The 22946-nt window shown below is 33.4% G+C and overlaps 2 protein-coding genes and 1 long non-coding RNA gene across 8 annotated transcripts; all 3 read right to left on the reverse strand.

The window, feature by feature from the left end:
* Positions 1–953: 953 nt before the first annotated feature.
* Positions 954–2177, reverse strand: LOC126688611 (uncharacterized). The gene is made up of 2 exons (XR_007644321.1): positions 1605–2177; positions 954–1411 (listed from the first exon to the last, which is right to left on the reverse strand). It is a non-coding gene; the product is annotated as an uncharacterized LOC126688611 (long non-coding RNA).
* Positions 2178–7576: 5399 nt separating this feature from the next.
* LOC126689709 (CRIB domain-containing protein RIC5) lies at positions 7577–9118 on the reverse strand. The gene is made up of 4 exons (XM_050384905.1): positions 9061–9118; positions 8609–8706; positions 8178–8256; positions 7577–8096 (listed from the first exon to the last, which is right to left on the reverse strand). Exons 1-4 carry the CDS (start codon positions 9116–9118, stop codon positions 7621–7623), a joined length of 711 nt encoding a protein of 236 aa, XP_050240862.1. The 3' UTR covers positions 7577–7620.
* Positions 9119–17655: 8537 nt separating this feature from the next.
* Positions 17656–22392, reverse strand: LOC126688612 (glycolipid transfer protein 1). Of its 6 annotated transcripts, none has more exons than XM_050383372.1 (8): positions 22244–22369; positions 22137–22154; positions 20746–20872; positions 20360–20415; positions 19796–19926; positions 19013–19148; positions 18558–18686; positions 17656–17858 (listed from the first exon to the last, which is right to left on the reverse strand). In XM_050383372.1, the coding sequence occupies exons 3-8, from the start codon at positions 20861–20863 to the stop codon at positions 17823–17825; spliced, it is 606 nt and encodes a 201-aa protein (XP_050239329.1). In that variant the 5' UTR covers positions 20864–20872; positions 22137–22154; positions 22244–22369; the 3' UTR covers positions 17656–17822. The 6 variants fall into 6 exon arrangements, with proteins under 6 accessions (XP_050239329.1, XP_050239328.1, XP_050239324.1 ...); XM_050383371.1 differs by having other exon boundaries at positions 20746–20875; positions 22244–22345; XM_050383367.1 differs by lacking the exon at positions 22137–22154 and having other exon boundaries at positions 20746–20875; positions 22244–22392.
* Between the last annotated feature and the right edge of the window lie 554 nt (positions 22393–22946).

The following is a 22946-nucleotide window of genomic DNA, read 5'->3' on the forward strand; positions in this document are numbered from 1 at the left end:
TTTGCCTTAGTGAACAATAATGTAAGGGTGAGGAACCTTAATTTGCCATGATGCTTGGGGTGGGGGGGGGGGGGTGTTGAAATGTGATTGGGTAATTGAAATGTTATTGTATCTATCTCTTGAAATGGGGATGTTGAAATGTGATTGGGATGTTGAAATGTTATTGTATCTATCTCCTAAAATGGAAGTGTTGTTTTTGTGCAAATATTCTTTAGTATAAATTTTTTTTTACTTCATTCTGTGATTGATATATATTGGCACAAAGTGTTATGTGGAAATGTTAATAACATGAATGGAACATGTTATTACATATTCATTTTGGTTCAATACATACGCATGTGTCAATGCAAGAATAATATTATGCTTTACAGAGGCAAGTTGGAACTTGGAACTTGCCAATGATTAATAATCTTCCATAAAAGCATTCTCATTTGGGTTTGTCAATTCACCTTTTATTTTGTGTTGGAAAGATTGTGCAATAATATAAAAGGAGCTGGGAACCCCATTGTTTTGGCCTATATAAATAACTCTGCACATTTCAAGGCTATGAAAATACTCTATCAAACAAAAAGATATTGTAGGTTGCATATAAACTTGTGGGATATATAATGAATAAATAATTGGTTCTAGACACAGTGTCCAATTTTTTTAGAACATACCAAAATAATACATAAAAATCACTCCTGTAACAACAAAATAATTTTCTTTGCCACCTATCATCTACACATAATGTAAACTTCACATAGACAAACAAGCTCAAAGACATAAAGTTAAGGTATGGAACATGGCACATTAACTTTGCTGTGTCATAATTTTGCTATGACATAATTTTCTTTGCTGTGTTAATGCACACCTATGTAAATCCACCAAAAGCACAACAAGACAAGCAAAACACAGTCCTGTGTAAATCCACTAAAAGCAAAGACAAGCACAACACAACAAAATACTTTATCTTGTGTCAATGCACATTAACTGCTTTTAATAGAAGTGAACAGTCATTGTAACTTTATGTCACATGCATACATAATTGCCAATATTGTTTTTGGCACATCCTGTGACTTTACACATCTTCCAACCAAAACCCAACTACTAGTCCACCACACATTAGACATATACATCTTCCAACCAAAATTGCCAATATTGTTTTTGACACTTGACCATGCTCAAGCAAATACTTTAAGCAAATACATTAAGCGTGGGAACTATAACAAAAAAAGTGGTTGAAACTTTAACTTCTTCCATCTTTATTTACTGCTTTTGGTGCTCTTGCCAACTACCTTCTTGCCCTTTCCACCAACTAGTTAAAATTTTGTTGGCCTTGATACACCAAACGTTTTGCCTTTAAACCCCCTAGCAGCACCACCACCACTTCTTGACTTGGTACACCACTAGTGCTCACAGATACACCTGGCTACATAACCAAAATCTAGCAGTTAGCAAGATGGTCCAACAATAGCAAGAGGAAAAAAAATAAACAAAATAGAAGAAGGCAGAGGTGCTTGAGATGGTAAAGAATCCCATGTCTCTCTAGGGGTATGGAAGCTCAGTTGTGAGGATGAAGAGAACCAGTTGGCCCTAAATCTAGTTGGAGGTTGAGTTGCTACCTCAGATCTATTGTTTGGTACAGGTTGAGATGCAATTTGACCAAAAGCTCTATATGCAAGCTGAGATCTAGTACTTGGTGGCTGAGATGCAGTTTGAGGTGTTGCAGTCTGCTTTGTTTTTGTAGATTTACTACCCTGTGCCTACAAAGAGGGTTGTACAAATTACATACACATGAAACATAGGAGGAAATGAATATAGTTCAAAGCATGGAAATACTTACAGCTTTTGATTTAGCAAGTCTATCTCTTTTCTACCATGGAGTTTCACCAGTGATGCCTACCTTGCACCCTCTTCCATTATATCCTTCTTTCTTGCACTTCCCACACTTGATTGTTTTGTTCATCCTAGAAACTCTATAAGGGTTCCTTAGCTCTTCAGGATCTCTTTTTCTTTACTTTGGTGGTCTGCTAGGTGGTTTATACACATGAGGAGCAACAGGAGCAGGTTGGTTAGTCTCAACCCACTCAGACTGGCCAGGCATTGGTTGTATTATCTCTTTGTAAGTTTCAACAAATGTCTCTTTCCAACAACAAGGATGCACATATTCCTTCACTTTCTCCAGGTTCTTAACAATAGCAAAGATCCCATGTTTGCAAGGAAGTCCTGTCAAATCCCAAATCCTACAACTGTATGCTTTCTTAGCCAAGTCAACCATATGTCTCTCACGACCATTATCAACCTCATACATGAAGCTGCCTACTGGAGTAGCACTGAAAGGTATAGACTCATGTTTTAACTTCTCTAATATGTCTTGAATATTAGGACACACCGTTCCAGTGTATTTTTCTATACCTTTTTGTTTTTTGTATTGTTTGGTCATGAGCCTAACTTTGATCCACTCCAACATTGCTAAAATTGGCTTATCCCTAACTTCTAAAATCATGGCATTAAAAGACTCACTCAAGTTATTAGCTAAACAGTCACACAAAGCTCTACTACTAAAGTGAGACTTAGACCATTGTGCAGGGTTGATGTCAGCAAGATACTCCCATGCCTTGACATCCAAATCCTTCAGTTCCTGCATTCTTCTCTCAAACTTCCTGATTGTTGTGGCTCCAGCGCATCTCCACAATGCATCCTTCAACTCCAAGCCCTTATGATCCACTTTAAAATTATTATAGATATGCTTCACACAATACCTATGCTCACAAGTTGGGAACAGCATCTCAATTGCAGATATAAGGCCCTAATTCATATACAAAACAGATCAAGTAAATATGTTAGTTAAACATGTTGAAATGAACTCAGGCATGTATTATTGAACTTTAAATATGTGGGTTAAATATGTTAGTACACTACTAAAGTCATACTTTTTGTCTATTAGTGATGAAGACTAGATTAAGTTGCTCTAGATTCCCAATGTAATCTGAAAAATGCTGCAGAAACCATACCCATGAATCTTTGTTCTCTTACTCAATAACAGCAAATGCAACTGGGAAAATGTTATCATTTGCATCTCTAACTACAAGAGAAAGTATTTGCCCCCCAAACCAATGATTGGTCTACAACCTCCCAAAAAACCAACTTTTTGTGCATTATACCTAATATACATTCTCTTAAATTTGGGCAGTGCATTTTCATCTTCCATTCAGTTTGCAAAATAACCCTACTTCCTTTATCATTCAATCTTATCATCTCTGCATAATCATTAAGCTTCCCATATTGCAGCTATTCATCCCCAGTAATCAAGTCAGTAGCTTTCCTTTTTACCCTATACACCTGACTGTAACTTATGTCAATTTCAAGTGCTTGCTTCACATGATGTTGAACACCAGCCACTTTCCAATCAGGATTTTTGTCAAACTCCTGCATAAACTTCTTTGCAACATAACTTGAAGTCACTTGGCTGTGTTTGAAGGATTTAGGGCAGGTGCACTCTAGATTGAATGTTTTTATTTGGAATGTTAACTCCCCAGGTAGTTGAGATGCATAACACCTCCATCCACATTCATTTATGCAATAAACTGATATCTTCTTCTTCTCGTTTAGCTTGAACTTGATATCTACTAGCTTCTTTATAGCATATTCCCTCAATGCCTCCCTAAATACCTTAGAGTTTGGAAACTTCATTCCTTTCTTTAACTCTGGTTTTCTTATGTCAGTTTGGGCATTAAACTCAGGTTCTTTTGCAGCAATTGGTGCTGGCTGATCATCATCAAACCCTGCTAAACTTTCCATGTCATCTTCAAGAGGTGGGTCAATCCATTCACCCTCTTCAAGAGGTGGGTCATTGTCAGCTGCAGTAGTCCTATGTGGAGCTACATACACAAGTGGATCCTCATGTGTAGATGACCCATCATCTCCCTCAGAGGGCCTATGTAAGGTTGTTGCATTGATACTAACTCCATCATGTGTAGATGGCCCATCATCTACATTTCCAAATACATCATCATCAAAATCTGGCCCCTCAAACCCTTCCTCCAACCAATCAAAATCTTCTCCACCACCTCCTTCAGCATCCACATTACCTCCCTCATGCAGCACAGTAACATCATCATCATCATTCTGACCCACCTCATGCACATCATCATCATTTGCTACTTTCTCATTACCAAATGGTTGTTCAACTGCAAGTGGCTCCTCACCACTCTCAACATATAGTATTATCTTATCTGTAGGCCATGCAGCATGAATCTCACACATATAAACTACATCATTATCTCCATTTATAAGCCTGAACCCTTGCTCCAAATTACCTCCAGGAATAGATAATGATATCTACTTGTATTAACTACCCTCACATCATAACAAATATCTTGTATTTCAAAATAACTAAGTTTATCTGGGTCAACATTATCAACAAAAGAAGTACTACCTCCTAAATATACCAAATCTGGGTTCCACACAAACTGGCCACCATGATGAATCTCAAAATTGAATGCCAAGTCAACCATTTGCATATAAAATACAACAGAATAAAGTATGAGATGGGCTTGCATGTGAAAAAGTATCATGTGGTCTTGTGGTCCACACAAAGCACAACACAAAAATAGACAATATTATTAAAAGTTTTTGTTCTGTTTTTGGGAGACAAACCCTTTTTTTATGACAAGCATATTCCTTTTTTCACATTTGGTTTGAAAAGCACAGTATATATGTTGGCATATATACTCTCTCTCTCTCTATATATAACTTAGAATAATGAAGTGCTTTGTATGGGAGGAATGGGACCAGAGAGGAAATTTCCAAGCTAATCAGTAATTTAATTGAGTGCATGTGTATAAAAGGCACTTCCATCCATTTTTCTTGTTCAGATGATCATGCAAATATAGAATGGAGTGCATGTGCTCAACTTTCCCATCCAAGAAAAATAAGTATGCATTGTATGCATAAATGCAAGAGTTGATGTTACTTGAGAATCAACTTCCATTTTTTATTCTTGAAAGCTTATATAATCGAAGTGGGTGTACAGACAGTCATGTATCCTTTTTTACAACCAAAAGATGGTGAGTGAAAAAAGAACAATATGCAGTCTAATCAGTAAGAGATATAAGAACTAAAAGAGGCTGAATGAAAAAAGAATAATACGCTTAAGAAGAAAAATATTTTGGTGTTGCCCGAGTTTGTGAGAAGTTGTCTGAGTTAGAGATGAAAATGGGTCAGATGCAACACTCTTCATCTCAACAATTAAAAACCCAATTAAAAACCCAAATGCAACACTCTTCATCTCAACAATGGGTCAGATGCAGCACTACCAGTTTCATGGTTTCAAAAATTAAAAACCCAATTTGGAAGAAAGAATTAAAAACCCCAATTTGAAACCCTAGGTTTCAAAAATTAAAAAGTAAAAAAGGTTTTGATCTACCTGCAATAGTTGAACAGAGGAGGATGCACAATCAAAACCCAGGTTCAATACCCATGATCAAAACCCAAGAGCATGCACGATCAAAACCCAAGTTCAATACCCACGATCAAAACCCAGGAGCATGCACGATCAAAACCCATGATCAAAACCCAGGAGCATGCACGAATCAAAGCCCATTGTAGGATCTACCACAGCTAAACAGAGGAGCAACTGTGTCTTTCTTCCTCAGCTCAGATCTGCCACAGTTGTCTCAAGCGAGTGGGAGTGAGTGAGTTTTGGGAGTGAGAGTGAGTTTTGATCTGTTTTGGGATGTGTTTTTTACTTATTTGGTGTTAGAGTAATGGAAAACATTGAGATGGGTTATAGAGCACTCATGGTCAGAATCAAAGGTGGACAAAGTGTCAAAATTTAAACCACGAGTGGGCACATAGAATTAGAGGCAAACCACAGGTGGACAAAGTGTAATTATCCCAAAAAAAAAAACTGATAAATTTATTTAAGAGTAGTTTTGTAAACTTTTGCATTTTTATAAAGCAGACAAGATAATAAATAATGTTCCCTTAAAAAATTTGACTTTTCAAAAAAGACAAACAAATTGGGACGGAGGGAGTATATTTTTTGGACAAGGCTGTTGCTTTTGACACGATCCCAACCCTTAATTTATGGGGTGATTCCACTAATATTGCTCAACATGAGTGGCTGCGGGTAAGATATTAGCTATCATTTCCATTAAAAAAAAAATACTAGCTGTCATTAGTTTAGGTAACCGTTTGGATTGCACAACTACACGTCCACATTTTAGCATTTTGCATTTTTTTTTTTTACCAGCACTTGTTTAACTATTCATGAGACATTAACAGTGTATTAAAGCAAATGAACAGTATTTTCATTTGTGAAAAGTAATCGAAAATTATTTTTTTATTATTTTCAGTTTTCAGCAAAATAAGTAATATTCAAATACACCTAAGCTAGTATGAAAAGAGCCATGGTTGTGGTCACGTTTTTTATTTTCTGAACGCATCCAATTAATTTGTACCATTGGTTATATCCGCCACCCCACAACGAGGCATCATCATGGTGGATACCGTTTTGGCATCCAAGGTACCAGTGGCCTTCAAATGGTAATTTAATTAGTTGGTAAGTTTTAATGGCCAACTCCAAGAGTTCATCGAAATAATTGACATTGGCCAGAGGTGGAGGTTTGGTAGACGACTTACAAGGTTCACGCCATATAAAAATAAAACATCCATTTCCAAGATCCGATTGGACGTAACCTAATTAAAAATGTGGTTTATTTTATCTAGGATCTATAAGATAATGCATGGTTCAATAAAGTTATGATCTAATTTTCAATTTTGATTATGGAATTAAAAAAAAAGGTAGAAATTGACAATTTACTATATAGAATATTGGTTTACAAAAATTAAAACCTCATGTTGTATCGAGAAATAAATTATTATTGATGATTTGGCAGATTTACAACATTTTTTATCAAACAGTATGAGATTTCAATTGTATTAGATTTCTATTAGTATGTATTTAAATACCACTTATTTTACTGAAAACTGAAAATAATAAAAAAATAATTTCTGCAACACTGTTCATTCTTTTGACATTGTAGCTTTGCCTTAATGCATTGTTCATGTCCCATGAATAATGCAAGAGGAGCTGGTAAAAAAAAAAAAAAAAAAAAGAAAGGCAGATGCAAACGTTAATGAGAAGGGAATAATAGTTCAAAACATTAAAAAAAAAAAAATCACTAATTTACTAATTGTTTTCATAAAATTTTGGGCATTTTTATAATTGGAGATGGATCCTTTTCATAAAGGGGTCTTGCTGGTGCGTGCATGGTCAACATAAATTTGAGAGTTGGGTAAGGCTTGGCCGCTCAAGTACAGTGGAGGTAAGCTGAAGCTAAGTCCTTGGAAGTTATGTTGGAAATGTTCACTAGTTTCTTTGTGCCTGCGTTTGAAATCATTGATACAGATTCCAATTTGAAAACATCTAATAGAGTGTTAATATCAGATCAAATAGGTGATAACTGTCGAGATGAATGAGTCTTCCTCTTGAAATGAATGAGCTTTTCAGTTAGTCAAATTGAGAATTTATTTTTATTTTTTTGATGAATATAATAGTGAGTGAGAGAGAGAGTAATGAAAAAGAAGATCAATTATAGTCACGTCTTCAATTAGATTAGATTAAATTAAAAATCACATATGTCCTCCTCCCTCTTCCTTCTCTTCCAAAACTGAGATTAGATTACTCTCATTGTTCTTCACATCATGCCCAGATCCAGGCCCGAATACCGTGTCCGAGAAAGGAATGTCTGGTAATGAATTCTGGCCTTTACTCCTCGACGACCTTATTGAGCCACCACTAGATCCAGATGATCCCTTTGATTTCCTCCGTCGAGAGTATTTGGGGACAGGAGGCGAGTCTTGTGATGGTGAGTCATGTCCATGGTTTGAATTCCGGAGACGCCTCGTGTGTCGTGTTGTGCTAGATGGTGATGGTGATGGTGATGGTGATGGTGTTGGAGAATCCAACGAATCCATTAAGCTGTGATGCCTCGAGGACTTTTGTGCATCTAAGCTCCAGCGTGGGGAGATACCAGGTGAACCATTACTTGATGATCTAATATTTCCAAGCAGTGGTTCTTGAATTTCAGGGCCACTTGGCTTTTTATCTATAAATGTGGCAACAAGTAATGCAACATTTAGTGTTAAGTCTTTGTATTGGATAAATGATTTTAGAAGAAGAAGCAAACCTTCAAATGACAATGTGGCTTCTCCAAAAGAATCCAATGTCCCGGATGAGTCTTCTTGGGTAGATTTATACTCCCTCATCTGCACAAATCATATTATCATAATCATAGTTTTTCAGATAAAGTACATAAAATATGTTTATACCTAAGCTTGGTTGTTAATGAAGCATGGCAAAGACACTCTTGTTTTTATTAAAGAAGTGTGGCATCCACTCATTGTGCGTGAGATATCCCGAAAACTCCCACTCCCACGAGTCGATAGTGTGGTAAACGAAACTTAGAACGTCTGGGTTTACAGCATGTTTTTCATGTCTATTGAGCTCACTACTCGGGCTATCCCTAAAGGGACAAGTGGCAAAGACTTTGAATTGGTTTTGTTCATAACAATGAATAAATTGAGGAGGCAAAAAAGAGGGAAAATGAATGCAATATACCCAGCTCGGTGAATCTGCAGATGGACCGTCCCATCCAATATGCGCAACGTGTTTTACATCTGTGGGATAGCCAATTTGCATTTCTGGTTCTTTTTCATCTGCAAAAAATGACATTTTTTTTTGTCAGCCCATATTTTTCAACTGCAGATTGAGGAAATGATTTACTCATTATTGAGGATACTAAAATTAATGCCCATTTTCCATAGCTGATTAAACAGAAATATGCAAGACAACCAAGAAAAAAAATTAAATTAAATTACAATGGTACGTACAATGATATTTTATAACCTGACCAAGAAAGATTGAAAAGAATAATTACAAAAGAAAAATGATATACCATAATTGTAGATTGCTGGTTAATTTTGACAACATAATTGAGAGAAGGAAATTAATATAGACCAAGTACACTTTTGACAAAAAATATTTCAATTCAGAATAGTTTTCTTACTTACCAAATATTTGTGATATGTATCTTAGGCCTTTAAAAATACCCTTCACCTTGGTCGCCATTTTTGCTGAAGGACTTGGCTATATACACCAGAAAACTTACACTAGGGAAAAGTGCAGGTGAGCGTTCGCGTTGGGGTATCAAACTTTACACTGCAATATTTTGGAATTGTTAATAACAATGGTGTAAACATAAACAGAATATAATTGCAACATGAAAATTTTGTTGTCCCACTTATTTCCACTTGATATTATGTCAATTATCTATCACAATAATCTTAAGACATCTTTGTTTATCTTGCCATCATCCCATTAGCTATTAGATCTTTTGCTCATGTGATTTGCAATGCAAGATTATCCAATTCAGAAATAATTCCATAATTTTTTTTTTGGTCAATCTATGCTTTGTGGAAACTTGACAAAAAAATTGGCAAACTTTTAAAGACTGCATACATGATGCCCAAGATCAATTATAAGAAGAATATCTATTATGAAGAGGGAAAAGTGTCCAACAATGTAGGTGTCTCTCTTCAATGTCAATGACACTTCCTTCTTTGTGATCAAATATCAAAGAAATTTTCTCCGAGGATCAGACAATCGGTCCAGGACCAAGCCACATGAAACGGAGGTCATTATTCAGTAGTTCAAATCTCCCCCTCCACCTTTCTTTGGGATCAAAACTTATTAAAAACTAGAATTTTATTATTGATGAATATTAAAAACTATATAATATATACAACTTGTTCATGTTTATGCATTTATAAGTTACCGCAACTCTCTTAAAGGAGTTATGGATTTCTCATCAATCAAGAAAAAACAGAAAAGGTCTTTAAGAGAAATCATACCTTTAGACCAAAAATGAAGATGAACCTAAATTGGTAAAACTGCATGATATTCTTGGCTTTTCCATCTGGTGCTAAAATCACATCACATTTTCTGACCAAACCCTCACAATACTTGATTCTAAAAGCCTCACTATTGTGACCAAACGATAAATTTTCAAGTTATAATAAGAAATTCAAGAAAATAAAAATGCAAAATTATTCTATAGCAATTAATTCTTAGTTGTAAATTGTGTATGGTCAATCCAGAAGAGAAGAGGGAGGAGACTTTGAATTGGAAAATCCAAAAATATGGGTTTTGATCGATGGACCCGTGACGCGGTGTTCGTTGGGTTCCAAGTCAAATCAAAACCATCAGCTCACCGGATTTTCAGGTATAAAATCCAGAGAGGTAGAGCTAAAAACCCCCAAGGACATGGCCTAAATTTGAGCTGGTCTCTTAACTGTCATTGGTGTAAGCGTGGGAAAAACGGTTGTGAAAAAAGAAATGTAAGCCAATTAGGGAATGGACAAGAATAAATAAAAAGAAGATGAGTTAGTGTGGGTTGTAAAATCAGTACAAGAATTCTATTTTTGGTAAACGAAATTTTTTTTTTTTTAATTATTATTTTAGGTTCACAACAACAAGAAGTTCTAATAATTTACTTAAAGATTGTTCGAATTAAACCAAAATGGTGATCCGGTTTTGAATGAACACGTTCAACATATCTAATTGTAATTGTTAGATAGAACTTTGGAGCTTTCTTTCTTTTTCATTTTATTATAAATTATTTAATTTTTTTTCTCCGACCATGTCAAAGGTATACAAAATTTTTTGGTTCAGGTTTAAGTCTAGTATCCAGTGGTACTTGACCCATTGAGATGGCGACATGTGTCCACTTTTAGACACGTGTCACGATTTAACCGGTTCCAATGCACTGGATGCATCAGACCTAAACCAAGTCCAAATTTTTTTTGGGGCAAATTATGTTCTTCCCTTATATATAACTAGACGATGTCTCGCGCGATGTGCGAATACGTTATGATTTTATTTGAAATCATTTTTATGTATATTATGACCTACTTATAATACTTATTTTGTTGTATAATATTTATATTTGCCCACAATGTTGTTGAATATTTTGAAACTTGATTTTCTTAATTCATATATATATATATATATATATATTTAAATTGTATAATACTATAAGACTATAACATATTATAATATTTACTGTTAAAAGTTGACTTTATTTTAAGCTCATTAAATGATTTTGAAATCTATAAATAAGAATTTAAAGCATAAAATGCTTTTATATCCTAAAATTAAATAAATTTAAGCAACCTCACAAACACTTCCTCAACCACTTTATTCTCACAATTAAATATGGAGACTTCAATCTCAAACACCCAATTCATTAACTCAATGAAATTAAAGAAATCATTTGTAAATATCAACATAAAGTTAACATGATTAAACAAAGATAAATTGGTTAAAAACACATCCATTTATCAAAATTTAATTGCCTTTAGTTGGGTTCCTGTATCCTTTAAAAAAAAGAAAAAGTAAAAAACACTTTGAAATCATCATCAATTTTTATTTTTATCACTATGGCTCATATCGCAAAAAATTAACAGTAAAAAAACTACAAATAAACATACAAAATATGAGTTCTAAAAAAAAAAAAAAAAAAAAGCTAACTTTATAAATAATCAATTAGAATTTTCTTTTTCTCTCTCTTTAGTTCTCAAACAAAATACATTTATGATTTTTCCAAACCAAAATCTCAAGCATCCAAAGACTCAGAGAATCATAACTTTCACAAAATTCACAACGTTTGACTTCAACATCAAAACCATTAACTATTGTCACTAAATAAAATTGCAAGCCCCCTTCCTTCGTCATCCTACTCATGTGGGTTAGGATCAAATGGTATGACAATATTGGAGTTATGTAGGTGTCGTTGAAAGGTTGAAGGTAAATGAATTAAGTGAAAAGAATATATATATATATATATATATATATAAAAGAGTAAAAGTGAAAAGAGTGAATGGAAAAGTCTTGAAATATTGAACCAAATGAAATATATAGTAGTCTTTAAACATTGAACCAAAGGAAATAAAGAATCTCTATTTTTAAATTTATTTTTATCTCTGATATGGGCTTAAGAGTATTTCAATTCTTCTTCTCAAAAAAAAAAAAAAAAAAAAGTATTTCAATTCTCTTCATAAAGTGTGCCACATGACAGAGTCTCATGCTCTCACGCATGAGGTCTCTTCTTTTATATATATTGATTTGTGGGTGATTTCAAGTTGCTCTAAATTTTAAGAAGTTTAGGAAATTATATTTTATCACCCTAAACTATAGCTCATATTACACGTTGCACTCTATAATTTTCAAATGCACATTTTGTACCTTAAACTATGACAACTATTACACACTTACATTTTGTACTCTGATGTTAAATTTGTTGTTAACTTGGATGGAAATTTAAAGTTTAGGGTGCAAACTGTAATCAGGAATATAGTTTAGGATGATAAAATATAATTTATATTTTGTTTTTAAAGGATTGAGAAGAGAGGCAATTAAGTACTTTCACATGGTGACATATTTTTCCACCCAAATTAATGGCAAACTTGATGTCGAGTTACAAAATGTAACAATGATCATAGTTTATGGTGCAAAATGTGCATTCAAAAAATTTAGAGTGCAATGTGTAATTAGGAGTACAGTTTAGGGTGGTTAAATGTAATTTTTCTAAAATGTTTTAATTAAAGTCTTAAAATTTTAAATTGTTTCAATTCACCTTCAAAGCTACGAAATAAAAATAATAATAAAATCAAGTAGATTGTACGTGAAGCATTTATCAGCATTTAAAAAAATGAAAAAAAAATAATAATAATAAAGAATCGTCACCTTAACACCAGGTGGTATTTTGATACCAAAAAATCTCATCACAATTTCATTGAATTGGATTTATTTATTAGGATAGTTTATTATTGGGTAAAGGTTATAAGAATAACAACACATTTTAGTCTAGTAAGGCTGGGTTTGGATAGCGTTTGACGTCTGCGTCTGGGCGTTAGGTGTTTAAATAGTGGATCCTATACACTGTTCACAGAACTTAAAAAACTCTTTTTTCACTAAAACTTTCATTAAAAATGAGTCTCACGGCACTATTCACACATTTAAAAATTATTTTGCTATAATATTTTCAGTTTTCAGCAATAAGTGATATCTAAATACACTAAGTTTCTAAGACTGGATTAAACCCAATCTATCATACTTGACCTGTTTGCCAGGTTTGCTTGGACAAGTCCAGATGTGAAATTTTTGGGAACTATTTAGGGTATGTTTCCTCTAGCAGGGCCATATTTCTATTTATAGTTTCATTTCCATGCAACTTTGAGAGTTTTTGCAAACTAAATAAAGACAAAAATGAAACTACCCCCTCGAAATTTGGGACAGTATTGAATTGAGACCATTTGCAATGTCGTCCTTTAATCCATCCTTATCAATGATGTAGAGGTTAAGTTCTAACTAAGCCTCCTTTTTTTTTTTTCTTTTTTTTTTTTTTAAGAAAGTTTCAATTTATGCCATCGACTCATAATAATAACTTTTTGTCATTGGACTAAAATACCAATTAGTTTTTTGTGTAGACGGGGTGCTAACTAAGCATGTGATCATCACAATTGCTCTAGTTGAAGTGCACAATATCATTTAAAATGTGATTATCTAAAATAATATATCATTTAAAATGTATCGCTCAAAAAATAAAAAATTTTGGGGGAAAAGCTAATCTCAAAAAAAAAAAAAAAAAAAAAAAAAAAAAAAGGAAAAAGAGGATAAATAAAGATTCAAATGAAAAGGCTATCCATCAAGACCGGTTCAGTTCATTTTAGGGCCTAAAGGCTAGAGCAAAAACTTTGAGTTGGGTCTTTTTTTTGTATATTTATATATTAATTAAATAATATTTATTTAAATTTTGATAATGTTGAATTTTGGTAATAAATTTGTAAAACTATTGATTTTGAAAGAGAGAGAGAGAGAGAGAGAACCAAATAATCTATTCACCTTCTAACTATTTGGAAGATTAAATTTGTTTTACACTCTTAAACTATCCCAAATAGAGTAAAACACATTAGTTTCAGTTCAAGTCTCTAGCCCTTCCCATGTATTTTGTCCTGAGCTTAATGATTTGGATTTTAGCGGTAAAAATTGTGGGTGTTGGTGATGATGATGAGGGGGGTCTTTGCGAAAATGATAAGGTTTGTTATAATGATTGAGTTCTCAAAGTCAATCTAGTTGATCGACATCTCATTTAGAAGAAAATGGGATTGGGGTTTTTGATTTTGAGGAGGCTAGTCCTAGATCATGAACATGTTCAAAAGTGAAAGAAATATGCAACAACGTTAACTTCCAACTACGTAAATATTGTCCGTTTTAGAGACTGCTATCCATTAAAAAGATGTCACTCCTTTTAATCACATTACCATGTGCTTTCCTAGGCAGTGTGGAATTCCATGGATTACAAGACCTCCCTTTTGGTTCTCTACAATCCATCCCCTTATGGGTACACGCGTCTTCACACATGAGGCCCACACTTCTGGCTAGGGATAGCTCTGATACCATTTGTAACGACCTTAGCTGCTATATAAGGGAAACAATGAATCATATAACATGGGAAATTATTACAAACTTTATGGATTAAAATTTTAGTTTTTAAATTTCAACGACCAAAATTAAAATTGCCACAAGCTTAAGGGGTACATTTTGTATATTAGTATTAAATAAATATTACTATTTGTCTCAAAATCCATGACAATGCTTTGGTTTTTAGAGCATTCACTAGTATAACCAAAATTTTCTCTATTTAAACAAAATTTTACTTTTTGTACATTAAAAAAAAAAAGAAAAAAGAAAATCTTACATCCAACTCTTTATTTCCTTCTCTGTTTTATTAAAATATTAACTTTTTTAATGTTCATTAATTTTTCTCTCTTTACAAAACCTGCCTTCAAATCTCTCAATCTTAACCGTCTTGGAAACCCACCACAACAACCATACCCAAATCTTGTTACCAAAAAAAAATAATAATAATAAAAAAAATCTAAAATAAAAATAAAAGAAAGGCTTGTCTTTTGGTTGCGGAGAAGACCTCGTGAAGAAAAGACCTCCCCAATCTCCAAGCATATTGCACCACACCAATCTTGGCGGCACCTCATTGAGAGAGGGATGAGATGAGGGGCGACATTGAGAGAGAGAGAGAGAGAGAGAGAGAGAGAGAGAGAGAGTCAAATATAAAAATATATTTTTGCCTAAGCTACAACATTCTATATTTTTAAAGAACCTCTGAAACTAAATGACATTTTGGCTAATAGATTGATAATTGAATATGGGTGATTTTTGGAGTCTTTTAGGAATATTTTGACTGGGTTAGTGTTTTAGCTCAACCAATGTGCACTCTTAGCTAGAAGAAATTATAAAGCCTCTTTATAAAACGACCACAGTACAACATGGAATGGCTTTAATAACATGCATGCCCAAGCAAGTTGTTCATTTTGCCTTTTTATCTATATATAAAATAATAGGTGAAGCAGAGAGAGTGTGAAATTGAATTCCAAATTAGAACTCTAATTTTGTGCCATGTGTCTAAAATCTGAAATTGAAGTTGAATTTTGTATCACGTGGCTAAATGTATGTGGGCTCATTCTCATTAAAATCACTTCTATGTATCGGGTCAAGTGGGTTACTGTGCTAATTAAGTTTTTTCTTGATTTTGTAGTCAAACGTGAAAACCAAAGAGATTAATATCGGTGATAAGAACTTGGTTTGGGTACATTGCATAATTTCCAAAAAGATAGCAAAACCAGAGTTTGCATCTTTGTTATAAATTGCTTACAAAGTTTGTATCTTTACATTTGCACTGAGTTTCGGATTAAAGTGCTTTCTTCTTGGTTCTGACACTGAGTTTTGTTTATTATTCACTTACGAAGTTTGCATCTTTACATTTGTTATAAATTGCTAATATGTGATTAGATGCACATTATGCCTAAAATTCACTATCCTTATATTTGGCTTTTTGTTCAGGTTGGACACCTATAACAATGAAGAAAGCACTGCTGTGGACTGATGGATGATACTTTTTGTAGGCTGCAAAGGAACTTAGTGATCAATGGAATCTCACACAAATTGGAGAGGACCTAGCTGTAGATGTCTGGATGGCAAGTGTGAGTCATTATGTTTTTAAAATGTTCAGTGAAGGTAAATGTTATGAACAATGTAAATTTTCCGAAGAGAGATTTATTATTTTATATTTACGCAAGTTTGGTCGCCTTCTTGGAGTGGATCACTCCACCCTGTCTTTCTACTGGAATTTTTTATTTAGATTGTTACAATTTAATTCGAAATTTTATTTGAATTTTCCTATTGTTGTTACTATCATATATTATCATTCCAATTGTTCATTCCAATTTTACTATACAAGTGTACAATCTAATTATTTTTAATTTTGCTATCATGTGCAGAAGCCAATGAGATGAAATTAATAACACATTAAACACTCATGCTTTGGGAATCGGTAGTACCAATCTAAATTCATTGGACCTGCTTCGTGATAATATAACTATGAAGGATGTATAAAAACACGCACAAACCCATCTCTCTATAAAAAGAGAGTGGAGAGGATTTCTTTTATCAGCCATGGAACTTTAGAGGTCTTTTTTTCACACAAATGCCCATCATGTTACAAAATGACCCATCATAAAACTACAAAATGAGTACAACTCTGAGGATTTTTTTTTTTTTAATTTAAAATTTTTTAAGCTGCGAAAATTTCAATCACAAATAGAGATTGAAAATTCAAAAGCGTGAATGGATCTTTTGGATAAACATTATCACCAAGGTTCATCTTTCTGTGTAAAATATATATACTGCTAAGTTTTGTTAATGAAATTTTCTAGTTTATAATAAAAATAAATCATTCAACATTCAACCCCCACCATCTAGCTTACATATTATTTCTCTCACAAACAAGTAAACCGCACACTATATAGAATCCACATATTGTAAGAAAGAGATCATATATATTTAATACACCAGATGCTTTCAAGAAAGAGTCGATCTAAGCATCTCTACCTCCAAGAAGAGAAAATAATTAAATCTAAAGATGAATTCCAACTAGGTCAATTGAAAAAGTCTCTTGTCGTCCACTACATGACCTAGATTCAAATCAAGGAAGCCCCAAAATAGGATCCTAAGTACAAGAGCTTTGCTTAAAATTATAAACCAAAGTCAAATCATAGGTCCAATGATCAATCACATTGAATTAAGATGAATGTCTGCCAATAGCAATAGTTAAAAATACTGGCAACATAAAAACCACAATTCCATCTCAGAAAGAGTTGTATACCATTCTTTTCTTTTACTCATCTTTCCCACATTATCCCTAAATTCAAACATGAGTCAATCAAACCTTAATTGCAATCTAGATATACCTTTCCTCCTAGCTAAAATTTTTCTGCATAAGCAGCTAGCAATTGGTTAGATGCTAATTTGTCTGAATGAAAACATCAATTGGTCAACCATCGATCTTCAGCACCAATGTTGACTAAAGCATTAGCACCTAAGCAAGTAGAATCTCAAGCAACTTTGAGTAGCATATTCAATTTCTGGAGAAATTTTAACAAGAAATAGCTGATTAAAAATAGATAACCACATTAATGCCAAAATAGAATAACCAGAAACAAAGACTTGAAATGATTCAGGGCAAATTAAAATAAGATTCAAAGGAGCTGGAAGTTGACTTATATAAGGTTTCAAACTTTAGAACCAAATACAAATTATTCAATAGTCAAAACTGAAAGGTTAAATAAAAATAATAAAAAAGGTGTACAAAAACACCATCACTTGAAGCAAGAGCCACTCATCAGGAGACCTTGTTTCCTCATGAAGCCTTCAGATCATCCAAGCCAACGCTAGCCTGTGCCAAGAGAGGAATTTTAATGAGCCTCAAATTAAAATTTTTTTAAAATGTAAGATTTTTTTTTTTGTAAAAAGACAACTCTTATGTACAAAGGACATAGAGAAGCCTAAAGAATACAATTAAAACAAAATATCTATTGAAAACTCAGCACAATCTGTTTGCTTTACAACCTAAGGAAATAAAATTGAATTAGACTATATGACATTATCCTTCTGGCCCAATGTAGTATTTTTGCGTTCTTATTTTGTGTGTCCGTTTGACATGATTAATTTTGCCACTTTTATTCTACTATTCAACTTATTTTTGCTACTAGACATAGGTTACACTGTACTATTTCAGCTAACTTTTACTTTTATCTATAGTACTTTTAACAAAAAGTTTTTAAGTCTCAGCAAAATAAGCAGATCCCAAACAGACCCTTAAAACACAACTTTCCACTCCACTATTTCAGACTCAAACCTCAAACTCCCATTCTCACATTTGCTTTCTCCCTTAATCCAGGAGCACATACATCATTTCAAAAGTTGCTAAGAATAGAAATTATTTTTCCCTCTACTTTCTTCTTAAAGTTTCCTACTCAGTCGCTAATCATAAATTTTTGCAATCAAAATATGCCCAATCTCCAATACTCAAACTTTAACAACACATTCTGTTAAAGCAAGTCAATCAGCTCCATAATAGCATAGGACATCTTACCAGAAACTTGTGATTCTCTTCAAGAAAAGGATAAAAGTTGGTGCAAAATTTTTCTATGTCACCATAGATATCACCGCTGCCTATCACCTCCATGAACTTCTTTCTATCTGGAGCAAGCTTCATGGCAACCTGCAAAGTATGAAACAAATCAAAAACTCTGAATGACAATATTCCCCTTTTACCTAATTAATACAATTCAAAAGTTCTAAAAGGTCACACCAACCAGAGAAAAGTCTGTAAAACAGGGGACATATTGGAGCTAATTCTAAGTAAATACTATCCAAAAGTTTAAATCTATCCTTCCCCATCTCTTAAGGCCAAAACTTACTTATTAAAAAAAAAAAAAAAAAAAAAAAAAAAAAAAAAAAAAAAAAAAAGAAAAAAGAATCCCAGTAAAGTTTCTACTTGTATAAAATAATTTCAGAATCACATTGAGGGGGCATCAAAGTCATTACAGTGAAACTTGAACTAGCAAGCCAGCCATGCCATTTTTTCAGGGTCTTTCCGTAGGAATCTGAACAGGCCTGTGACATTGTCCAATCCTTATGCTCAAGTAAGTTGCGAAACAATTCCACCAAGAAATCCATCGCTCTGAAGATTTAAAATTGAAGGTATCACAATTTGAAAATAAATGAAACAGCAAATGGCAAGCATAAAACAAGCTCCCTCTGAGATTCTCTGTCTACCTGCCTAAGATGATTTCAGATAAAAACCTTCCAGATAACAACAATGTTAACCATTACCTTTCTAATTGAAATCAATACTTTTTGGTTCAAACATGGATGATGAAGTCATCGCTAATGGAAAATTCACAACTTAGTTTGAGCTTTTTAGAGCTCATTTTCAAAAGAGACAAGGATCACACACACACACAAGCATGCGCACACACACAGAGTATGGGTGCAAGCCATAGCGTGTGCATCAGTTTACTAATATCTTCAAAGTATTTTCTTGCACATTTGTGTGTAGGTTTGTTAAGATTTAGAATAAGACCTCAAAGTTCTGTTTCATCCAATATACTTCTCTATAAGTGAACTATGTAAAGATAGGCATAAGTGAACTATGTAATGATACACATTTCTAATTTCCTGAGTGCCTTACATGTTAAAAAAATGTATTACTTCTCTTTTTTGATAAATAACAAGCTTTATTAATGAAGTATGTATTACTTCTCAATTTCACTGTGTATTTGAATGTCCAGATGCAACAAACAGGCAGAAATTATTAGTATCATTCACCTTGTCAACCAAAGAAGACCATTGGTGCAACTGGATGATCCCTTCGCTGTTTTAGATGCAACCTCTGTTCTAACCATGCTATATAGGTGGTTGAATTCAGATGGATTTGAAGAATATTTAGACTCCAGTCTCTACAAGAAAAAAAGAAATACATATGGAGTAGGAACATATTGCCTTTAAAACTCAACAAGAAAAAAAGGTTACTTTAGTTTAGATATAACAAAAAGGTCATTCTAATCACATTGATGCACTTATTGCAGATCATTCTATATGTCCTAGTTTGGTGACCTATAAAAGATATCTACCATTTCCCAAGCAAGCACTAAGTTAATGCAGAAATAGCAAAGGAAAATGAACTCTTAAAAAATATTTAAATTGCACTAACAAAAACAAAAGTGAAGCTCAAAATCTCCATCTTTATCAGCTTTTGCAGTTCAAGGCAAGCTAGGCATGCATTCAATTGAAATGTCACCAAAAAAAAAAATCTTTGCAAGGAAGATAAAAGTAACTCATCCTCAACTACTGTGCTTGAATGGATAAAAAGACATGATAAGGACATCTTACCGAGACGTTTCCACCAATATCACTTTTGACAAGGGCCATAGCAGCTCCAAACTTTTCTGCCATCAGAAAGAATGGAAGAGTTCAATTTTTTATCTTGGAAACAAGCCCATAATGAGCAAGCACCCATACCATATAATCTGTGATTAAGTAGACTTTATCATACTCGCATGACAAAAACATCAGTTAAATAACAGTGGCACAAAGTTGTAGAAGTGAATGTTCTAGTGTTAAAAAAATGCCTGATTCAAATCAGAATAGGTCTTGAAAGTTTAAGACTAAATTGCAGTTGCCATGTTAGACGTTACAAATGACAATGGTTCCACCTTTGGATATTGTTTCCCAATATACCCATTATGCTATGCAACTAAAGGGGTTGGAGAATGCACCTATAACAGGCAGTATCTGCTTGCACACTTCCAGGAAAGGCTGGGCCAGGATTTCCCCTTGCTCGGACTTCACATGCTTCATTCCTTCCAAAGCAGGAGTGAAGACTGTTCCCTCCATCTCTATGCTCTGCTGCACAAATCAGCCCAAGTAATTTTAAAAAGGGGAAAAGAGTCAATTGGCCTCTGATTTCAAAATCAAGGAGAGAGGAGAAAGGCACAAGGCTTCAAAAGAGGGAGAAGGGAATCATGGCTAAAATAATCAAATTCAAAAATTGAAAGCACGGTTATTAAAATCTTACAATTTTAAATACTATGATTGTACGGATCCACAAAATTGTTAGATCTTGAACTGTATCTCTATAGATCCATATACATATATATATATATATATATATATATACATATAACGTGTTTAAGGAACACCAAATTAGATTTTAAAATTTTATTATTAGAGCCAAAAAAAATTTATAAGGGGGTGTTTATTCTTTTTATAACAAAAATTCCAAATCAATTAGGGTATTATATTTTGTCACAATTGAAAGTAAAGAGAAACTTTAGCAAAGAATCAACCTATTTTCTGATGAAGCTCAATCAAGTAAGATAGTAGCTTCATCTACACTAACAGAAGGACCTTGTATTAAAATTTTTCCAACCCCATAGTCTTGTTCTTCTTGTTTTAGGCTAATTTGGGATAATGGATGCTCATTAGTTTGAAACATAAAGTTATACATGCTAAATTTAATAGCTTTCAGCATTTTTACACTTTCAGCTTCAGATTTTCCAAAATTATATATATATAAGATACTTAGTCATCTAGCTATAACTAGAAGTTAATTAATAGAACTCTAAGTTTGTAAAATCTTAGGATCCTTGACTTGATCCTAAGATCCCTAAAAACCCTCAAACCGATCATAGGTAAATTCCTGGTTTTAACAAGAGAGGTTGAAATTTTGAAAAATTCACCAAACCCATGATTTTGAAATTAAATTTACAAAGCAAAATTGACACAGATAATAATTCAAACTAATCTAGACCTGAATATTATTAGTTTATTGAAAGAAACACAAAAGAAAGTGAAAAGGCATTTTTGAATCAAAATACGAACTATATATAGCGCCCAAAGCTGTAAAAAAAGAAGAAGATGAGTAATCATCGTATTCGAAACAGCATGACATTATGCGACGGACATTGATCTATAATTATCGATAATTTCCTATAAATAGCGTAAATATAAACATTTTTCATATTTACAAAATTTGAGTAATTCAGTTTGCTTAGAAACCAAACAAAAGAAGAGAGATCAGAAAATTGATAAGATGGATCATCAATAATCACAAAGATCAAAATAATAATAATAATAACAAATTATTCAGAGAGAGAGAGAGACATACAGTTGAGATTAAGTCGATCTGAAAGAAAATTACAGAAAGGAAATATGAATTTATGAATACGAGAAAAGATGAGAAAGGCAGAGGAAAATGTGGGTTTTGATTCGAACCTTTTTTCTTTTTTTTTTTGACGATGGGGAACCTGTGGAAGACCGATCGAGAGAGAGAGAGAGAGAGCGAATCGGATTCGAATTCGAATTCGGTTTCTATAACTGATTAATTTATTTATACCTTTTCAATTAAATTAATTTCAGAGAAACCGGTCGTGTCGGTTACTCGGTTTCACGTTAGTAGACCATGTAAAAAGTGTAACATTTGTTTTAGAGATCTGCTCCCAGCTTGCAACGCGCTAAGGTTTCAGTGACGTCAACGAGCGGTCGTTCGCCCCACCATGATAAAGCGTAAACGGGTGGGTGGTATTAAATATAAATATCTTCTTCATATTCTAATTTAATTTTCTTTTGTTTCAAAAAAAAAAATTAATTTTCTTTACTTTATTTTTGGTAGGGAAAAAAAAAGAAAAAAAAAAAAAGGAAAGTCTGAACAGCATTCAGTAACAGAATTAACATCATGCGTTTCGATACCACTTATTTTACTGAAAACTAAAAATTGAAAACTAAAAACAATAAAAATTTACTGTTCATGCTTGAAAGTACTGTTCATATGCATTGCATTGTTCATGTCCTATGAACAGTGCAATAGGCGCTGGTTTTACAATAAAAAAAATGAAAACGCAAATAAGCTGGATGTGAACGTGCAAACCAAATCGATCCTTAATATAAACAAGCTAGGGGGGGGTCGAGGGGAGGCAGT

The sequence above is a fragment of the Quercus robur genome, chromosome 6, assembly GCF_932294415.1.
Source record: "Quercus robur chromosome 6, dhQueRobu3.1, whole genome shotgun sequence".
Classification (NCBI taxonomy): domain Eukaryota; kingdom Viridiplantae; phylum Streptophyta; class Magnoliopsida; order Fagales; family Fagaceae; genus Quercus; species Quercus robur.

Bases quoted from the DNA above. Each gene is read 5' to 3' on its own strand.
- LOC126689709 (XM_050384905.1), bottom strand. From the start codon at position 9,118: ATGGCGACCAAGGTGAAGGGTATTTTTAAAGGCCTAAGATACATATCA. The intron at 8,707-9,060 runs GTAAGTAAGAAA...CATTTTTTGCAG, and splicing joins ATACATATCACAAATATTTG to ATGAAAAAGAACCAGAAATG. The intron at 8,257-8,608 runs GTATATTGCATT...TGATTTGTGCAG, and splicing joins CTGCAGATTCACCGAGCTGG to ATGAGGGAGTATAAATCTAC.
- LOC126688612 (XM_050383367.1), bottom strand. From the start codon at position 20,863: ATGGAGGGAACAGTCTTCACTCCTGCTTTGGAAGGAATGAAGCATGTG. The intron at 19,927-20,359 runs GTAAGATGTCCT...TTTTTCTTGTAG, and splicing joins ATATTGGTGGAAACGTCTCG to AGACTGGAGTCTAAATATTC. The intron at 17,859-18,557 runs GTAAGATGTCCT...CTCTTGGCACAG, and splicing joins AAGAGAATCACAAGTTTCTG to GCTAGCGTTGGCTTGGATGA.